This window comes from Scyliorhinus torazame, chromosome 5 (assembly GCF_047496885.1).
Source record: "Scyliorhinus torazame isolate Kashiwa2021f chromosome 5, sScyTor2.1, whole genome shotgun sequence".
NCBI lineage: Eukaryota > Metazoa > Chordata > Chondrichthyes > Carcharhiniformes > Scyliorhinidae > Scyliorhinus > Scyliorhinus torazame.
Window position 1 is genome coordinate 158996781 of NC_092711.1, and position 21577 is coordinate 159018357.

The 21577-nt window shown below is 47.2% G+C and overlaps 1 protein-coding gene and 1 non-coding gene across 2 annotated transcripts in view; one reads left to right on the forward strand and one right to left on the reverse strand.

The window, feature by feature from the left end:
• The window catches only part of LOC140418002 (uncharacterized), a 206408-nt gene that overhangs the window by 174390 nt on the left and 10441 nt on the right, over window positions 1-21577 (forward strand). Inside the window, exon 9 of the mRNA XM_072501432.1 lies at window positions 3994-5196. Coding sequence (XP_072357533.1) covers window positions 3994-5196 — 1203 coding nt within the window. The remainder of the gene's footprint in view (window positions 1-3993; window positions 5197-21577) is intronic.
• trnae-uuc (transfer RNA glutamic acid (anticodon UUC)) lies at window positions 19605-19676 on the reverse strand. The gene has a single exon. It is a non-coding gene; the product is annotated as a tRNA-Glu (tRNA).

Here is a 21577-nt window from a genome sequence, read left to right on the forward strand (position 1 = left end):
TCAGTAAGACCTGGACAATAACCAGGTTTGGCCAAATAAGTGGCAAGTTACATTCATGCTACACAAGTGCCAGGCAATGACCATCTCCTACAAGAGAGGATCTAATCACCACCCCTTGACATTCAGTGGCATTTCCATCGCTGAATCCCCCACAACCAACATCCTGGGGTTTACCATTGATCAGAAACTGAACTGGACTAGCCATATTAATACTGTAGCTCCCAGGGCAGGTCAAAGGCTAGGAATTCTACGGCGAGTAACACACCACCTGATGCCCCAAAGCTTGTCGACCAGACATCTACAAGCACAAGTCAGGAGTGTAATGGAATATGCTCCACTTTGCTGGATGAGTGCAGCTCCAACAACACTCAAGATGCTTGACACTGCCAAGGACAAAGCCTGATTGATCGCGTCGCCTTCCACAAACATTCAAACCTTCCACCACCGACAAACAGTAGCAGCTGTGTTTACCATCTACAAGATATACTGCAGTAACTCATAAAGGTTCTTCAGACAGCACCTTCCAAACCCACAACCACTCCCACCTAGAAGGACAAGAGCAGCAGATACCTGGGAACCCCAACACCTGGAGGTTCTCTTCCAAGTTACACGCCACCCTGACTTGGAAATATATTGCTGTTCCTTCACTGTCCCTGGGGCAACATCTTGGAATTCCCTCCCTAACAGCACAGGGGATGTAGGGCAGCATGGTGGAGCAGTGGTTAGAGCTGCTGCCTCACGGCGCCGAGGTCCCAGGTTCGATCCCGGCTCTGGGTCACTGTCCGTGTGTAGTTTGCACACACTCCCCGTGTTTGCGTGGGTTTCGCCCCCATAACCCAAAGATGTGCAGGGTAGGTGGATTGGCCACGCTAAATTGCCCCTAAATTGGGAAAAAATGAATTGGGCACTCTAAATTTATAAAAAACTAATTTAAAGAAAACAGCACAGGGGATGTACCTACACCTCAAGGACTGCAGCGGTTCAAGAAGGCAGCTCACCACTACTTCGGAAGGGCAACTGGGGATGGGTAATAAATGCTGACCTAACCAGCATTGTCCACATCCAGTAAATTAATTTTTAAAAATGTAATATCGGACAGAGATATGTCTCGTGTTGTTGATATGTTATGTATTGTATGGTATTATTGATGGTTCCGTAATGAAATACATGTATTATTATTTCTAGTTTTGTAAATAGTACTGTACCTACATTATATATTTCCAGTCATACAGTCATTGCAGCACTGACAGAATCCATTTGGGAACTCAAGTCAATGCTTTTTAAAAAAAATATATTTATTAAAGTTTTTTAACACAATTTTTCTCCCTTACAAACAATAACCCCCCCCCCCCGTAACAAAAAAAACCTGAGAAATCGCGCAGAGCAAGATATATACATGGCAAAATGATATATTTACACAGCTTTGTACACTGGCCGTACGTGCCAGTTTCCCCAACCCTTCATGTTATCTCTTGCTCATCCACCCTCCCAGGCAGTCCCGTCCGTCCCGTTCTCCCCCCCCCCCCCCCCCCCAAGGTTGCTGATGCTGCTGACCGACCTTCCTCTAACGCTCCACGAGATAGTCTAGGAACGGTTGTCACCGCCTGTAAATCCCCTGCGCAGACCCTCTCAAGGTGAACTTAATCCTCTCCAAATTTATGAACCCAGCCATATCATTTATCCAGGCCTCCAGGCTGGGGGGCTTCGCCTCCTTCCACATTAGCAAGATCCTTCGCCGGGCTACTAGGGACGCAAAGGCCAGAATGCCGGCCTCTTTCGCCTCCTGCACTCCAAATATTGCTAGCCCCCAGCTTGGCTTGACCCGGACTTTCACCACCTGAGATATTGCTCCCGCTACTCCTCTCCAGAACCCCTCCAGTGCCGGGCATGACCAAAACATATGGACATGGTTCGCCGGGCTCCGTGAGCACTTTCCACATCTGTCCTCTACCCCAAAGAACCGACTCAACCTCGCCCCGGTCAAGTGCGCTCTGTTGACCACCTTAAATTGTATCAGGCTGAGCCTGGCACACGAGGAGGAGGAATTAACCCTACCTAGGGCATCTGCCCACAGACCTTCCTTAATCTCCTCCCCCAGCTCCTCCTCCCATTTACCCTTCAACTCTTCTACCAGTGTTTCCCCCTCTTCTTGCAACTCCTGGTGTATTTCCGACACCTTGCCCTCCCCGACCCATACACCCGAGATCACCCTATCTTGAACTTCTTGTGCTGGGAGCAAAGGGAATTCCCTCACCTGTCGCCTCACAAAAGCCCTCACCTGCATATACCTAAAGGCATTTCCCGGGGGTAACTAGAACTTCTCCTCCAGTGCCCCTAGGCTCGCAAACGTCCCGTCGATGAACAGGTCCCCCATTCTTCCAATCCCCGCCCGATGCCAGCTCTGGAAATCCCCGTCCATCTTCCCCGGGACAAACCGGTGGTTACCCCTGATCGGGGACAACACCGATGCTCCCATTGCACCCCGGTGCCTTCTCCACTGGCCCCAGATCCTTAGCGTTGCGGCCACCACCGGGCTCGTGGTATACTTTGTCGGTGAGAGCGGCAGCGGTGCCGTCACCAACGCCCCCAGGCTCGTTCCTTTACAGGACACCATCTCCATCCTCTTCCATGCTGCCCCCTCTCCCTCCATAACCCACTTGCGGATCATCGCCACATTTGCTGCCCAGTAGTAACTCCCCAGGTTTGGCAGCGCCAACCCTCCTCGGTCTCTACTGCGTTCCAGGAACCCTCTCCTTACTCTCGGGGTCTTATTCGCCCACACAAACCCCATAATACTCCTGCCTACTGTCTTAAAAAAGGCCTTAGTGATCACGATGGGAAGGCACTGAAACACAAACAGAAACCTCGGAAGGACCACCATTTTGACCGACTGCACTCTACCCGCCAGCGAGAGCGGTAACATGTCCCATCTTTTGAAATCCTCCTCCATTTGCTCCACCAACCTCGTCAGATTCAGTTTATATAGGGTCCCCCAACTCCTGGCAACTCAAGTCAATGCTGACTCTCTGTACAGCAATCCAGTCAGTCCCAATTCCTCTCGATATCCCTGTTCCCCTGCAAGTTTATTTTCTTCAAGTGACCATCCTATTTTATTTTAAATTATTGATCACCTGGACTTCCACAAACCTTGTGGGCAGTGAGTTCCCTGTCATGACCACTCCATGACTAAATAAAATTCTTCCTCAGAATTTCCCCATCTCTAATCAGTAAATGTACTTGTATGGAGATTCTCTACTCTTGTACAGGTTTTAGTGAGTTTAGATTTGTTGATCAGCACCTTCAAGAAAATTGGGAGGGAAAGTAAGTGAATACAGTCTGTTTATTACACACATTTTTCATCCAGTAATGTAGACATGTATCTGTCTGGCAGCCTGCATGAAGATTTTCAGGTCTCTGTGTCCAGGACAGGAAGCAGTGAGTTTGGATCTGTCAATCAGCCTGAATCAGCACCTTCAGGAGAATTGGGAGGGTGAAGATTAGATACAGCAGAATGAGAATGGAGGGAGAGTGTGTGGGATGGAGATTTAGAGCATTTCAGGGAAAGAGAGAGGAGAGAATGTTCGATAGAAACTAGAATTGTCTGTTCTGAGTTTCTATCCTGTACTGACAATGATTACTATTGTAAAATCTGTTTGCAGGAAGTTCGAACGAGAGGGGTTTGAGGCCGAGCTCTCAAACTAAATATCACGTCAAGAACTGACTGAGTCACTCAATTCTTGGGAACCGAATATCATCGGCCTTTGAATCTAGAAGGAGAAATGTTTGTCTATTCTGTCTGCTTCAAGAGATTTTAAACATCAGTGTGTCTGGAAAAGCACTGAGACACACACACACACCCGTGTGAGACTGTTACAGAGCACTGACTGTGGAAAGAGCTTTAACCAGTGACACAGCCTGAAAAAACACGACACCATTCACGGCTTGGAGAGACTGTATAGGTGTTCTGTGTGTGGACGAGGCTTCAACTGATCGTCCAACGTGGTGAGACGCAAGATCACCCAGACCATGGAGAAACCATGGAAATGTGAGGATTGTGGGAAGGGATTCAGAGCCCCATGCGAGCTGGAAAGGCATCAACGCAGTCACACTGGAGAGAGGCCGTTCACCTGCTCTGACTGTGGGACGGGATTCACTCAGTTATTCAGCCTGCAGAGCCACCAGCAAGTTCACACTGGGGAGAGGCCGTTCACCTGCTCTGACTGTGGGAAGGGATTCACTCAGTTATCCAACCTGCGGAGACACCAGCGAGTTCACACTGGGGAGAGGCCTTTCACCTGCTCTGACTGTGGGAAGGGATTCACTCAGTTATCCAGCCTGCAGAGCCACCAGCGAGTTCACACCGGGGAGAGGCCGTTCACCTGCTCTGACTGTGGGAAAGGATTCACTGAGTTATCCAACCTGCGGAAACATGAACGAGTTCACACTGGGGAGAGGCCTTTCACCTGCTCTCAGTGTGAAAAGAGATTCACTGACATTGGCCACCTGCGGAGACACGAACGATTTCACACTGGGGAGAGGCCTTTCACCTGCTCTGACTGTGGGACAGGATTCACTCTGTTATCCAACCTGCAGAGCCACCAGCGAGTTCACACCGGGGAGAGGCCATTCACCTGCACTGTGTGTGATAAGAGATTCACTCAGTTATCCAACCTGCAGAGCCACCAGCGAGTTCACACCGGGGAGAAGCCGTTTATCTGCTCTGTGTGTGATAAGGGATTCACTCAATTATCCATCCTGCATAGACACAATGTCACTCACACCAATGAGAGACCCTTTAAATGCTCCGACTGTGGGAGTGGGTTTAAAAGCTCTCGGGTACTGATGTCCCACCAGCGCATTCACACTGAGGAGAGACCGTTCAGCTGCTCTCACTGCACAAAGAGGTTTCAAACATCATCCGCATTGCGGAGACACCAGCGAGTTCACACTAAAAAGAAGCCATTCACCTGCTCTGACTGTGGGACGGGATTCACTCAGTTATCCAGCCTGCAGAGCCACCAGCGAGTTCACACTGGGGAGAGGCCGTTCACCTGCTCTGACTGTGGGAAAGGATTCACTGAGTTATCCAACCTGCGGAAACACGAACGAGTTCACACTGGGGAGAGGCCTTTCACCTGCTCTCAGTGTGAAAAGAGATTCACTGACATTGGCCACCTGCGGAGACACGAACAATTTCACACTGGGGAGAGGCCTTTCACCTGCTCTGACTGTGGGACAGGATTCACTCTGTTATCCAACCTGCAGAGCCACCAGCGAGTTCACACCGGGGAGAGGCCATTCACCTGCACTGTGTGTGATAAGAGATTCACTCAGTTATCCAACCTGCAGAGCCACCAGCGAGTTCACACCGGGGAGAAGCCGTTTATCTGCTCTGTGTGTGATAAGGGATTCACTCAATTATCCATCCTGCATAGACACAATGTGACTCACACCAATGAGAGACCCTTTAAATGCTCCGACTGTGGGAGTGGGTTTAAAAGCTCTCGGGTACTGATGTCCCACCAGCGCATTCACACTGAGGAGAGACCGTTCAGCTGCTCTCACTGCACAAAGAGGTTTCAAACATCATCCGCATTGCGGAGACACCAGCGAGTTCACACTAAAAAGAAGCCTTTCACCTGCTCTGACTGTGGGAATGGATTCACTCAGTTATCCAGCCTGCAGAGCCACCAGCGAGTTCACACTGGGGAGAGGCCGTTCACCTGCTCTGACTGTGGGAAAGGATTCACTGAGTTATCCAACCTGCGGAAACACGAACGAGTTCACACTGGGGAGAGGCCTTTCACCTGCTCTCAGTGTGAAAAGAGATTCACTGACATTGGCCACCTGCGGAGACACGAACGATTTCACACTGGGGAGAGGCCTTTCACCTGCTCTGACTGTGGGACAGGATTCACTCTGTTATCCAACCTGCAGAGCCACCAGCGAGTTCACACCAGGGAGAGGCCATTCACCTGCACTGTGTGTGATAAGAGATTCACTCAGTTATCCAACCTGCAGAGCCACCAGCGAGTTCACACCGGGGAGAAGCCGTTTATCTGCTCTGTGTGTGATAAGGGATTCACTCAATTATCCATCCTGCATAGACACAATGTCACTCACACCAATGAGAGACCCTTTAAATGCTCCGACTGTGGGAGTGGGTTTAAAAGCTCTCGGGTACTGATGTCCCACCAGCGCATTCACACTGAGGAGAGACCGTTCAGCTGCTCTCACTGCACAAAGAGGTTTCAAACATCATCCGCATTGCGGAGACACCAGCGAGTTCACACCTAAAAAGAAGCCGTTCACCTGCTCTCACTGTGGAGAGGGATTCACTCAGTCATCCAACATGCTGAGACACCAAAGGGTTCACAAGTGATGACGGTTTAGATTCTGCTGTTATTCCTGCTGTTAATCACATCCAGGACTGAACCTGGAGTGGGTGGAGGGGTTTGTCTCCTCGTCAACTCCTGGTGCTCGGATGTGGCGACCCTGATGAACTACTGCTGCCCGGACCTGGAATACCCGACTGTGAAGTACCGTCCAGACTACCTTCCACGGAGTTCACTTCTGCCATCATCATGGTGGTCTACATCCCACCCCAGGCGGAGGTGAAGAAGGCGCTTGATGAATTGTAACCGCTACAAATAATAATGAAGCAGAATACCCGGAGGCCTTGTTCATCGTGGCCGAGGACTTTAACCAGGCCAACCTCAAGTGTACTGCCAAAATTCCGCCAATACATCTCCTGCCCCGACAGGGGCCCCAACATCCTTGACCACTGCCACACAAACATCAAGGGCCCAGATGATCCATCCCCTGACTGCACTTGGAAAATCGGACCACAATACGGTGCTCCTTCTCCCCGCTACAAGCAGAAACTTAAGCGGGAGAATCCGTTTAAGAAGGTCGATGCAACGGAAGAGCTCCTACGCGACTGCTTGGAGTCAGTGGACTGGACCATATTCAAGAACAAGGGCAGCACGGTAGCACAAGTGGATAGCACTGTGGCTTCACAGCGCCAGGGTCCCAGGTTCGATTCCCTGCTGGGTCACTGTCTGTGCGGAGTCTGCACGTTCTCCTTGTGTCTGCGTGGGTTTCCTCCGGGTGCTCCGGTTTCCTCCCACAGTCCAAAGACTTGCAGGTTTGGTGGATTGGCCATGATAAATTGCCCTTAGTGACCAAAAAAGGTTAGGAGGGGTTATTGGGTCACAGGGATAGGGTGGAAGTGAAGGCTTAAGTGGGTCGGTGTAGACCCGATGGGCCGAATGGCCTCCTTCTGCACTGTATGTTCTATGTTAACTCAGCAGCCAGCCTAAACGAGTATGCCATCACCATCACAGACTTCATCAGTTAGTGTAGAAGATTGCGTGCAAAAGAAGGTAGCCTGTACGTTACCCAACCAGAATCCATGGTTTAATTGGGAGGTTCACTCCCGACTGAAGGTGTTCAAGGCAGGCAACCCTGACCTATACAAGAAATCTATATATGACCTCCGCAAAGCCAACAGGGACTCCCAAGAGACGATACCAAACTAATCTAGAGTCGCAGACTAACGACCGGCACTCTCGTTGGTTGTGCCAGGTCGTGCACCCAGATCCTGCGCTGACCCACTGGCAGGTGTGTTTCCGGACATCCTCAACCTCTCCCTCCTCTGTTCCAAGGTTCCCATCTGCTTCAAGAAGACCACCATCATACCAGTTCCGAAGATGAACCAGGCAACGTGGCTCAATGGCTATCATCCGGTGGCCTTTACATCGATCATTATGAATTGCTTCGAGATGTTGGACACATCAACTCCATACTCGCAGCATTCCTTGATCCACTGTAATTCGCATACCGCCACAACCGGTCCACGTAAGATGCCATCTCCCTGGCCCTATACTCGCCCCTGAAGCATCTCGACAACAAGGACTCCGACGTCAGACTCCTATTCATTAACTACAGCTCCACCTTCAACACCATAATCCCAGCCAAGCTCATATCAAAACTCCAAAATTTAGGACTAGGCTCCTCCCTCTGCAACTGGATCCTCGACGTTCTGACCCATAGACCACAATCAGTAAGAATAAACAACAATACCTCCTCCATGATAGTTCTCAATTCCCCGCAAGGCTGCACTCCCTATACACACACACAACTGCATGGCAAAATTTGGCTCCAAATCCATCCACATGTTTGCTGATGACACGACCGTAGTTGTTCGGATCTCGAACATCTCCACGATAGTCCTCAATACCAGGCCCACAAAGCTGCGTACTTAGCCCCCTACTACGCTCATTATACACACACGACTGTGTGGCAAAATCTGCTCCTGCTCCATCTACAGGTTTGCTGATGACACGACGTAATGGGTCGGATATCAAACAACGATGAGTCAGAGTCCAGGAGGGAGATAGAGAACCTAGTGGTATGGTGTAATGACAACAATCTCTCCCTCAATGTCAGCAAAACTAAGGAGCTGGTCATTGACTTCAGGAAGCGAAGTATCGTACACACCCCTGTCTGCATTAATGGGGCCGACGTGGAGATGGTTAGTAGCTTCAAATTCCGAGGTGTGCACATCACCAGCATTCTGTCCTAGTCCACCCACATCGACGCGACGACCAAGAAACCTATAGTTCCTCAGAAAACTAAGGAAATTCAGCATTGCCACAGTGTCTGCCACATGGGCGGCACGGTAGCACAGTGGTTAGCACTGTTGCTTTACAGCGCCAGCGTCCCAGGTTCGATTGCCGCTTGGGTCACTGTCTGTGCGGAGTATGCATGTTCTCCCCTTGTCTGCGTGGGTTTCCTCTGGGTGCTCCGGTTTCCTCCCACAAGTCCCGAAAGACACACTTGTTAGGTGAATTGGACTTTCTGAATTTTCCCTCAGTGAACCCGAACAGGTGCCAGAGTGTGGCGACGAGGGGATTTTCACAGTAGCTTCATTGCAGTGTTTCCTTACCTGAGAAAGGACATATTGGCACTGGAGGGAGTGCAGAGGAGATTCACTAGGTTGATCCCAGAGTTGAGGGGATTAGATTATGACGAGAGGTTGAGTAGACTGGGACTGTACTCATTGGAGTTTAGAAGGATGCGGGGGGGATCTTATAGAAACATATAAGATTATGAAGGGAATAGATAGGATAGATGCGGGCAGGTTGTTTCCACTGGTCGGGGAAAGCAGAACTAGGGGGCATAGCCTCAAAATAAGGGGAGGTAGATTTAGGCCGGAGTGTAGGAGGAACTTCTTCACCCAAAGGGTTGTGAATCTTTGGAATTCCTTGCCCAGTGAAGCAGTTGATGCTCCTTCTTTAAACGTTTTAAAGAAAAAGATAGATGCCTTTCTAAAGAATAAAGGGGATATGGCGTAAGGGCCGGAGAGTGGCGCTGAGTCCACAAAGATCAGCCATGATCTCATTAAATGGTGGAGAAGGCTCGAGGGGCCAGATGGCCTACTCCTGTTCCAAGTTCTTATGTTCTTAACGTAAGCCTACTTATGACAATTTTAAAGATTATCATTGACTTTTACCAATTTTTACAGGAGCACCATAGAAAACATCTTATCTGGCTGCATCACAGCTTGTGTTATGGGCCAGGGTTTAGAAAACTCCAAAGTATATCATGGAGTTCACCTGACCTACAATTGTTTATTGATTTTGGTTACGATGAGCACAGGGCCTGCCTTTCAGGGGTTATTCAACAGAGGCCTTAACACACACAGTAAGCATTTGTATCAATTACAAACATAAATACCCGACACAGCTACTGTAATCTATGTATAACCCTTAATAAATTCCCCCCTTTAACTTTTCCAATTTAATAACTAGATCCCATAAACCAGTACCTCCTTTTCAAAGGTGTGGCCCAGCACACAGAACTCAAGACCTGGTTTGGATGCTCTTGTTTCCTTTCCAAAACAGCAGGTTTGAATTCCTTCCAGAAAACAATTATTTCTTTTCAAGTTATCAAGCAGTCTGGAAACAGCTTTTAAAATGAAGATAGAGAGAGACAGGCCAAAATACTCCTCTTTCTGAGTACAGCAGCCAAAAATGTGAGAACGAAAGCAAAACACTCAGAGCCACAAAACAGCCCCAAACCAAAGCGAAAGTAAATCCAACTCCCAGAGCCACAGCCCAGATCCACCCACACAATGACATCACTGAAGCCTTGTGATAAGTCAAAACATTTCTTAAAGGGACACTCCCATGACACTGGTATGGCAACTGCTCAGCCCAAGACTGTAAGAAACTACAGAGAGTTGTGAACACAGCCCAGCCCCTCACACAAACCTGCCTCCCATCCATTGACTCTGTCTACACCTCCAGCTGCTTTGGGAAAGCGGGCAGCAAAATCAAAGACCTCCCACTGAGGTTATTCTCTTTTCCAATCTCTTCCATTGGGCAGGGGTTACAAAAGTCTGAGAATACGCAATAACAGATTCTAAACAGCTTATTTCCCGCTGTTACCAGACTCCTGAATGACTCTCTTATGGACTGAACTGATCTCGCCACACATCTTCTCTACTGAGTAGCACTACGCTCCGTATGCTTTACCTGATATCTATGTATTTAAATTGTGTATTTATCATATGTCCTATGTTTTTTCATGTATAAAATGATCTGTCTGTATTGTACGCAGAACAATACGTTTCACTGTACCTCGGTGCACATGAATACATTTAATCAAATCAAACTTTGTTCATTCTGACACTTGGTGAAGTGGGAGGGTCGGAGGGTTTCTTTCTGCTGGATTGGCCGGTCTCACGACTTTGCTTCCAGTGGGTTGATGCTCTTTGAGCCTGGGGGAGAGCACATTTCCACGGGAATGATCCACAAAGGCTGAAGTACATTAATTTTATCCTGGATAGTAAATAGTGTTATTCCCCCACTACAGGTGGATCTAAAAGAAACCAGATGGGTTTTTACAACTATCGACAATGCTTTCATGGTCATCAATGACTTTTAATTCCAGATTTTTAATTAATTTAAATTTCACCATCTGCCGAACCTGGATCCCTATTGCATTACCCTGGGTCTCTGGATTACTGGTCTGGCTATTGTTTTCCGAGATGTGTTTTGTGAGAGATGAAGTCACTATAGCCAATAAGTGAGCTATTTTCGAGTTGTTTCCTTTACGTCCTGTACTTTCCCACCAAATTGCAGACAAAACAGCAGCAACTGTACTGTGTATAAACGTGTGTTATTGTAACTACTCCCACAGATGCTTCGGTTCGCTGAAGCATTCCCTGCATGTTTGTAATAAAGATTCCTAAACTTCGACCAACTCTGGACTCCGAGTGGCATTTGTCCCACAAGAACCTGGTGTCAGGAACAGGATCCACTGACGGCTCTGATTAAAGGCAAGTCCCCTTTGACAGCAGATACCGGGGTGAGTATTGTTTGTTTTATACCACCCGTGTTTAGTTCAGTCTGACTGACCACTGGGGACTCCTCAGAACCTCAGGGAGCTGTTTCTGGTCTGTTTCTTTGACATCCATTTAATGGAATTTCAATAACTGGAACATTTCAGGCAGGGAATTGTCGGTTTTACACCAAGGATATGTTTGGGGGCGATGCTGAAGTCCCTGTAACCGAGAGGGTTTAGTAGCTGCCGAAAAATGAGGGGATAAAGGCGTACGGGAGGCTAAACAGAAAGAGTTAGGCAGTTGGACAGAGTTTGGCGTGTGTTCAGAGGTCCCAGATAGGGGTCAGCCAGCATCAACACATCGATGGATCTGCACAGAAAAGGTCCAACCGGATGGCGTTTATAAGGCCCAAGGTGAGGTTAGTGGCTCAGGAATTTGAAAAAGTCTTGGGAGATAAAGAGGTCAGAGTGGACTCGCCCACAGTGGGAAAGGTAATTTTGAAATTTCTTTGCCCCTTTTCGTGGCATTTTCCCGGAACTTTCAGTCAAGAAACATAAAAGCTGCATTTGCGCTGGGGGATCACCTCCAGAGGGCAGTGTTTCTGCAACCTCCTACGGTGCCAGATGTATGGAAGACTTTGGAAGTTCAATAAGTTTGTCTATGTTTTGAACAATGTTTCAGAGTGTATGGCACTTCTCAGTTAGATCAGTTTTGTTCAAGTCGGGTTGTCTCTACCTGAAGGCAGAAGCTGCCGTGCTTTATTGGTACCAAGGCAGGAAACTCTCGAGCATCTTTATGATGCATGTTGATGACTGCCTATGTGGTGATACTAGTGAGTTCCAAAACAATGTTACTGACAGGATCAGAACAACATTTAAGGTTGGAGCCAGACTTCTGGGACCTTTAAATAAATTGGAATGGAAATCGGGCAGTGTGGGTCTGACGTGACTTTACATCAACAATCTCACGGAGACAGTATGAACCCTGTCACAGTCAATGGGGCCGGGGCCTCACAGAAAGATGAAGGTGTTTCCAAAGCTGGGACTGAGCTGCTGCAAAGTTGAATTGACGAATGGGGCCCACAGGCAAGGCCGGATACAGGTTTTGATGTCTTCGAGCTGAGTTCTGTAATGAAACATCCAGAGGTCGAGGATATTTAACGGGCAAACAAAACATTAAAAAATACAAGATGGAGAAATGTGTGCTGAAATTTCCATCTTTGGGTGAGCTGCAAAATATAAAATGGATTTTTTTAGTGATGCCTCACTCGGATGAGCCTGGCTCAGTGCCTGTACACTGAGTGATGTTTAAAAATCTCTTTCAGCAGAAGAACAGACAAACATTTCTCATTCTAAATTCAAAGGTCGATGATATTCAGCTCCCATGAATCGAGTGACTCTGTCACATCTTGATGTGATGTTTGGTGTGAAATTTCATTCTGTAACTCCTCCCCTTCTAATATCCTGTAAAAGGAGTTTACAAAAGCCATCACTGTTAGTGCAGGATACCCAAATGAAATGTGAAATTTGATCCTATTGTAAGATCCGGGTTTGGCTTCAATCTCAATTGTAACACTCAAATCAATTACACGTCAGACTGTGTTGTGAAAGTTACCTGCAGCTCCTGACTAGTTACAGACCATTCCGGGTACAAGAATGTTGTCACAGAATTTATTAAGTTAATTGTAATAAGTACAAAATCACAATAATTAACAAAGGCAGTGGATCAGTCCGTTCACTCTGGATCACCAGCTCTCAGCTTCCAGGTGACTGTGGAGCTGTCTCTTGTTTTGTTGACTGAAGTCTATCCTCTTACTTCATGTTGTGTTGTGCACCGAGCTCCAGAAAATTGTAGCTCATTAACCCTTTCTACTACCTACCTCTGCGCATGGTCGGTAGTATCCTGTGTTCAGTTTTGGTCTCCTTACTTGAGAAAGGACGTACTGGCACTGAAGGGTGTGCAGAGGAGATTCACTCGATTAATCCCAGAGCTGAAGGGGTTGGATTACGAGGAGAGGTTGAGTAGATTGGGACTGTACTCGTTGGAATTTAGAAGGATGAGGGGGGAATCTTTATAGAAACATATAAAATTATGAAGGGAATAGATAGGATAGATGCGGGCAGGTTGTTTCCACTGGCGGGTGAAAGCAGAACTAGGGGGCATAGCCTCAAAATAAGGGGAAGTAGATTTAGGACTGGGTTTAGGAGGAACTTCTTCACCCAAAGGGTTGTGAATCTATGGAATTCCTTGCCCAGTGAAGCAGTAGAGGCTCCTTCAGTAAATGTTTTTAAGATAAAGATAGATAGTTTTTTGAAGAATAAAGGGATTAAGGGTTATGGTGTTCGGGCCGGAAAGTGGAGCTGAGTCCACAAAAGATCAGCCAAGAACCGCGGGAGAATCGTCATCTTAACAGTCTGCACCCTCCCCGCCAATGACAGCGGGAGCGCATCCCACCTCCGGACCTCCTCCCTCACTCGTTCCATCAGTTGGGACAGGTTGAGCTTGTGCAACCTGTCCCAGTCCCGTGCCATCTGAATCCCCAAATATCGTAAACTCTCCCCCACCAGCCTGAACGGCAACCCCTTCAGCCTACTCTCCTGCCCCCTCGCCTGAATTACAAACAACTCGCTCTTAGCCATGTTCAATTTGTATTCGAAGAACCGGCTAAATTCTCTCAGAGTTGCCATAATACCGTCCATCCCCACCATTGGGTCTGATACATATAACAGCAGATCATCCGCATATAACAAGACTCTATGTTCCACTCCCCCCCCCCCCCCCCCCCCCCCCCCCCCCGGACTAGCCCTTTCCACCCCCTAGAAGATCTCAGTGCAATTTTGCGGTGCAATCTCAGTGCAATCTCTATGGCCAGCACAAACAGTAGTGGGGAGAGAGGGTAGCTCTGTCTTGTCCCACGGTGCAGTCTAAAGTAGTCCGATGTTGTCCTGTTCGCCTCCGGGGCCTGATACAATAGCCTAACCCAGTCGATGAACCCCGCCCTGAACCCGAACCATCCTAGTAACTCCCACAGAAAATCCCACTCGACCCGGTCAAAAGCCTTTTCAGCATCCATGGCTACCACTATCTCTACCTCCCTACTCTCCGGGGGCATCATAATCATGTTGAGCAGCTTTCTTATGTTGGCCACCAGCTGCCTCCCCTTTACAAACCCAGTTTGGTCCTCCACAGTTACATCCGGTACACAGTCCTCAACCCTGGTCACCAAAATGTTGGCCAGTAGCTTGGCATCTACGTTAATCAAAGAGATCGGCCTGTATGACCCACAGGCCTCCGTGTCCTTATCCCGTTTCAGAATGAGCGAGATGGTGGCCTGCGACATCGTCGGGGGTAAACTCCCTCTGTCTGTGCCTTGTTAAAGACCCTGACCAGCACCGGCCCCACTATCCCAGCAAATTTTTTGTAAAACTCCTCCGGATACCCGCCCGGTCCCGGAGCTTTACCCAATTGCATGACCTTCTGGCCCCCAATACCTCTTCGATCCTGACCAGGGCCCCCAGTCCGTCCACCAACGTCTCCCCACTCTTGGGAAGGTCAGTCCGTCCAGGAATCGCCTCATTCCCCCGGGTGGTTCCGAAGTGTACAGGTTCCTACAAAAGTCCCTAAAGACCTTGTTCAGCCCTGCTGGAACACCCACTAGATTACCTACCCCATCCACTACCCTCCCTATTTCCCTAGCCGCTTCCCTCTTCCTCAGTTGCTGTGCAAGCATTCTACTGGCCTTCTCCCCATGCTCATAAATCACCGTTACCTTTCTAAGCTGCTCTACAGCCTTACCTGTAGTCAGCACCCCAAATTCGGCCTGCAGCCTCTGTCGTTTCCTGAGTAACTCTGGCCTCGGGGATTCCGCGTAACTCCTGTCCGTCCGTAGAATTTCCTTAATGAGTCGGTCCGTCTCAGCCCTATCTGTCCTGTCCCTGTACACCCGGGTTGAAATCAGCTCCCCTCTCACCACTACCTTCAGTGTCTCCCGCTGCTGAGACTTCTCCAGTATTGTTCACCTGCAGGTAATTCTGCATGCATTTCACCAGCTTCTCATACACCGCCTCGTCCGCAAATAGTCCAGCTTCCAGCCTCCATGGTGGGTGCTGAAAGCTGTCCTTACAAAACTGCTGGTCTACCCAGTGCGGAGCATGGTCCGATCTGGTAATTGCCGAATATTCTGCCCCCACCATTCCGGCCAGCAGGTCCAGACTCACAACAAAGTAGTCAATTCGTGAGTACACCTTGTGGACGTGGGAGGAGTACGAGAACTCCCTCGCTGCCGGCCGGCTAAATCTCCACGTATCTGCTCCCCCCATTTCCTTTGAGCTTCTTTAAGTGTATTCAGATCCTGTGACCTCAATGGACTGAATAATTTCAGTTAGATGTTTTCTTGTCATCACGTTGGAGATTTGCACCGAGATCGGGGAGATATTTCTGTCTGTGAGAGCAATAACATCTGGCCCAATACCACGCAGATTTGCGCTTGCGTCAACATCTCTCTCACTTGCATTGCAGCCAATCACTGACCGTTTCTTCCTGCCTCTGTATTTGTTCTCGACCTGATGCACTTGTGACTTTTTCAGCTCTGATGTGAAACGACAAATGGCACATTTGTCGATTCTGGCACAGCTCTTTCCTGTGAAACTGCGATTCAGCTGGTTGAACGGTTTGGTGGACAACAATAAAGCACCATTCCCTGACCGGGAATTGAACCCAGGCCGCGGCGGTGAACGCGCCGAATCCTAACCACTAGAACACCAGGGAAACTAACGATAAAAGTTGTAACCCGGGTTGACAGTATATCACTTTTTTTTTGATTTCTGAGTTTTCATTAGAAGTATACAAAATTACATGTTTAAAATGAACACAAGTGACATCTTCAGCCAATCACAACACCGATTGTTGTTCGCTGAAACATGAAATCGACAGTGAGGTGAAATAGTCCCAAAAGCTGCTCATGTGTAACTTCCAATTTCCTAAACCCACCAACCTCATCTCTGTGGCTCCTGTGAAACTGACAACACGTCATCCGGCGGACATTCATTCGTCATTTCAAATAACTCATTTTACTTTTTGAAAACATAGTTAATCCTTTTCGCAATTAAGTTTTGATCAAAATTAGAATAGTTTCCAATTTTTGATGTTCTTATTCTGAACTGGAACTATCACACGTTTGCGGAACAAACACAAACTCTCCTGTTTCACACTGGGCAGGAATATTAAAAAGTACTCATCTGTAACTATTAGGAAAGCTTCCTGGTTCCGATATGTTGTTAAACATTAACACAACACGTCATCTCACAGCCCTGTGACATTTACACTTCCACAAGTTTTCAATGAGATTATTTCTTGCCTGGCTCCACAGTGGGTGAGAGAGGGACAAGCAGCAGGATTTTACCCGAACGCGGGGACTGCAGCTTCAATCAGCGGGTTACTGCCCATCCCGGGGACACTCCAACCAGGAGCAAAGCTCCCAATACACCGAGCACAGGCTCAGAAACATGCAGGTAGATTATACCCTGCTCACTGAACCTCCGAGCAGCATTTACACAATTCCTCAGTCAGTGGAACATCCTTTGAGCTTCTTTAGGTGTATTCAGATCCTGTGACCTCAATGGACTGAATAATTTCAGTTAGAAGTTTTCTTGTCATCACGTTGGAGATTTGCACCGAGATCGGGGAGATATTTCTCTCTGTGAGAGCAATAACATCTGGCCCAATACCACGCAGATTTGCGCTTGCGTCAACATCTCTCTCTGAGCCAATCACTGACCGTTTCTTCCTGCCTCTGTATTTGTTCTCGACCTGATGCACTTGTGATTTTTTTCAGCTCTGATATGAAACGACAAATGTCACTGAACTGATTCTGGCAGAGCTCTTTCCTGTGAAACTGCGATTCAGCTTCGTTGAACGGTTTTGGCGGACAACAATAAAGCATCATTCCCTCACCGGGAATTGAACCCGGGCCGCGGCGGTGAACGGGCCGAATCCTAACCACTAGACCAACAGGGAAACTGACAAACAGGGTTTTAACCCGTCTGACAGTATATCATTCGCCTTTCATTCTTATTTCCCAGTTTTAATTAGAAATATACAGAATTACATGTTTAGAATGAACAGAAGTGACATCTTAAGCTAATCACAATACCAATTGTTGTTCGCTGGAACATGAAATCGACAGTGAGGTGAAATAGTCCCAAAAGCTGCTCATGTGTAACTTCCAATTTCCAAAACCCACCAACTTGATCACTGTGGCTCCTGTGAAACTTACAACACAACATCCGGCGGATATTCATCAGTAAATAGAAATAACTCATTTCAATTGTTAAAAACATTTTTTGTCGCAATTAAGTTTTGATCAAAATTTGAAGTTTCCAGTTTATGTTGATCTTTTTCTGAAGTGAAACTATCACGTTTGCTGAACATAAACAAACTCCCCTGTTTCAGACTGGGCATAAACAATACAACTTACTCATCTGTAATTATGAGGTTACTGCCCATCCCGGGGACACTCCAACCAGGAGCAAAGCCAATACACCGAGCACAGGCTCAGGAACATGCAGGTAGATTATACTCCGCCTACTTAACCTCCGAGCAGCATTTACACAATTCCTCAGTCAGTGGAACATCCTTTGAGCTTCTTTAGGTGTATTCAGATCCTGTGACCTCTATGGACTGAATAATTTCAGTTAGATGTTTTCTTGTCATCACGTTGGAGATTTGCACCCAGATCGGGGAGATATTTCTGTCTGTGAGAGCAATAACATCTGGCCCAATACCACGCAGATTTGCGCTTGCGTCAACATCTCTCTCACTTGCATTGCAGCCAATCACTGTCCGTTTCTTCCTGCCTCTGTATTTGTTCTCCACCTGCTGCACTTGTGACTTTTTCAGCTCTGATGTCAAACAACAAATGTCACTGAACTGATTCTGGCACAGCTCTTTTCTGTGAAACTGCGATTCAGCCTCATTGAGCATTCTGCTGGACAACAATAATTCATCATTCCCTGAACAGGAATCGAACCGGGGCCGCGGGAAGTGAAAGCGCCGAATCCTAACCACTAGACCACCAGGGAAACTAACGATAAAAGTTGTAACCTGGGTTGACAGTATATCACTCACCTTTTATTTTGATTTCCGAGTTTTCATTAGAAGTATACAAAATTACATGTTTAAAATGAACACAAGTGACATCTTCAGCCAATCACAACACCGATTGTTGTTCGCTGTAACATGAAATCGACAGTGAGGTGAAATAGTCCCAAAAGCTGCTCATGTGTAACTTCCAATTTCCAAATCCCACCAACCTTATCACTGTGGCTCCTGTGAAACTGACAACACGTCATCCGCCGGACATTCATTCGTCATTTCAAATAACTCATTTTACTTTTTGAAAACAGAGTTAATCCTTTTCGCAATTAAGTTTTGATCAAAATTAGAATAGTTTCCAATTTTTGTTGATCTTTTTCTGAACTGAAACTATCACACGTTTGCGGAACAAACACAAACTCTCCTGTTTCACACTGGGCAGGAATATTAAAAAGTACTCATCTGTAACTATGAGGAAAGCTTCCTGGTTCCGATATGTTGTTAAACGTTAACACAACACGTCATCTCACAGCCATGTGACATTTACACTTCCACAAGTTTTCAATGAGATTATTTCTTGCCTGGCTCTACAGTGGGTGAGAGAGGGACAAGCAGCAGGATTTTACCCGAACGCGGGGACTGCAGCTTCAATCAGCGGGTTACTGCCCATCCCGGGGACACTCCAACCAGGAGCAAAGCTCCCAATACACCGAGCACAGGCTCAGAAACATGCAGGTAGATTATACCCCGCTCACTTAATCTCCGAGCAGCATTTACACAATCCCTCAGTCAGTGGAACATCCTTTGAGCTTCTTCAGGTGTATTCAGATCCTGTGACATCAATGGACTGAATAATTTCAGTTAGATGTTTTCTTGTCATCACGTTGGAGATTTGCACCGAGATCGGGGAGATATTTCTGTCTGTGAGAGCAATATTATCTGGCCCAATACCACGCAGATTTGCGCTTGCGTCAACATCTCTCTCACTTGCACTGCAGCCAATCACTGACCGTTTCTTCCTGCCTCTGTATTTGTTCTCGACTTTTTCAGCTCTGATGTGAAACGACAAATATCACTTAACTGATTCTGGCAGAGCTCTTTTCTGTGAAACTGCGATTCAGCTTCGTTGAACGGTTTGGTGGACAACAATAAAGCATCATTCCCTGACCGGGAATTGAACCCGGGCCGCGGCGGTGAAAGCGCCGAATCCTAACCAATAGACCACCAGGGAAACTGACAAACAGGGTTTTAACCCGTCTGACAGTATATCATTCGCCTTTCATTCTTATTGCCCAGTTTTAATTAGAAATATACAAAATTACATGTTTAGAATGGACAGAAGTGACATCTTAAGCTAATCACAACACCAATTGCTGTCGCTGAAACATGAAATCGACAGTGAGGTGAAATAGCCCAACAAGCTGCTCATGTGTAACTTCCAATTTCCAAAACCCACCAAATTGATCACTGTGGCTCCTGTGAAACTTACAACGCAACATCCGGCAAACATTCATCAGTAAATAGAAATAACTCATTTCAATTGTTAAAAACATTTTTTGTCGCAATTAAGTTTTGATAAAATTGAAGTTTCCAGTTTATGTTGATCTTTTTCTGAAGTGAAACTATCACGTTTGCTGAACATAAACAAACTCCCCGGTTTCAGACAGGGCAGGAACATTAAAACTTACTCATCTGTAATTATGAGGCAAAGCTTCCTCGTTCCGATTTGTTGTTAAACATTAACACAACACGTCACCTCACAGCCTTGTGACATTTATACTTCCACAAGTTTGGAATGTGTTTCTCTCTTCCCCGGCTCCACAGTGGGTGAGAGAGGGACAAGTAGCAGGATTTTACCCAAACTCTCAATTCACCCGCTGCCAGCAGAACGCGGGGACTGCAGCTTCAATCAGCGGCTAACTGCCCATCCCGGGGACACTCCAACCAGGAGCAAAGCTCCCAATACACCGAGCACAGGCTCAGAAACATGCAGGTAGATTATACCCCGCTCACTTAACCTCCGAGCAGCATTTACTCAATCCCTCATTGAGTATCATTTCCTTTGAGCTTCTTCTGTTGTATTCAGCTCCTGTGACCTCAATCACTGTCCGTTTCTTCCTGCCCCTGTCTTTGTTCTCCACCTGCTGCACTTGTGACTTTTTCAGCTCTGATGTGAAACAACAAATGTCACTGAACTGATTCTGGCACAGCTCTTTTCTGTGAAACTGCGATTCAGCTTCATTGAACATTTTGCTGGACAACAATAATTCATCATTCCCTGACCGGGAATCGAACCCGCGGCGGTAAAAGCGCCGAATCCTAACCACTTGACCACCCGGGAAACTGACACGGAAAATTTTAACCCGGGTTTACAGTATATCATTCACCTTTTATTTTGGCCGAGTTTTCATTAGAAGTATACAATATTGCATGTTTAAAATGAACACAAGTGACATCTTAAGCCAATCACAACACCGATTGTTGTTCGCTGTAACATGAAATCGACAGTGAGGTGAAATAGTCCCAAAAGCTGCTCATGTGTAACTTCCAATTTCCAAAACCCACCAACCTTATCACTGTGGCTGCTGTGAAACGTATCCGGCGGACATTCATTAGTAATTTCAAATAACTCATTTCAATTTTTCAAAACATTGACAGTTAATCCTTTTCGCAATTAAGTTTTGATCAATATTAGAATTTTTTTGATCTTTTTCTGACGTGAAACTATCACGTTTGCTTAACATACACAAACTCCCCTGTTTCATACTGGGCATAAGCAAGAAACTTACTCATCTGTAATTATGAGGCAACGCTTCCTCGTTCCGATTTGTTGTTAAACATTAACACAACACGTCATCTCACAGCCTTGTGCCATTTACACTTCCACAAGTTTTGAATGAGATTCTTTCTTCCCCGGCTCCACAGTGGGTGAGAGAGGGACAAGCAGCAGGATTTTACCCAAACTCTCCATTCACTCGCTGCCAGCAGAACGCGGGGACTGCAGCTTCAATCAGCGGGTTACTGCCCATCCCGGGGACTGTCCAACCAGGAGCAAACCTCCCAATACACGGAGCACAGGCTCAGAAACATGCAGGTAGATTATACCCCGCTCACTTAACCTCCGCGCAGCAT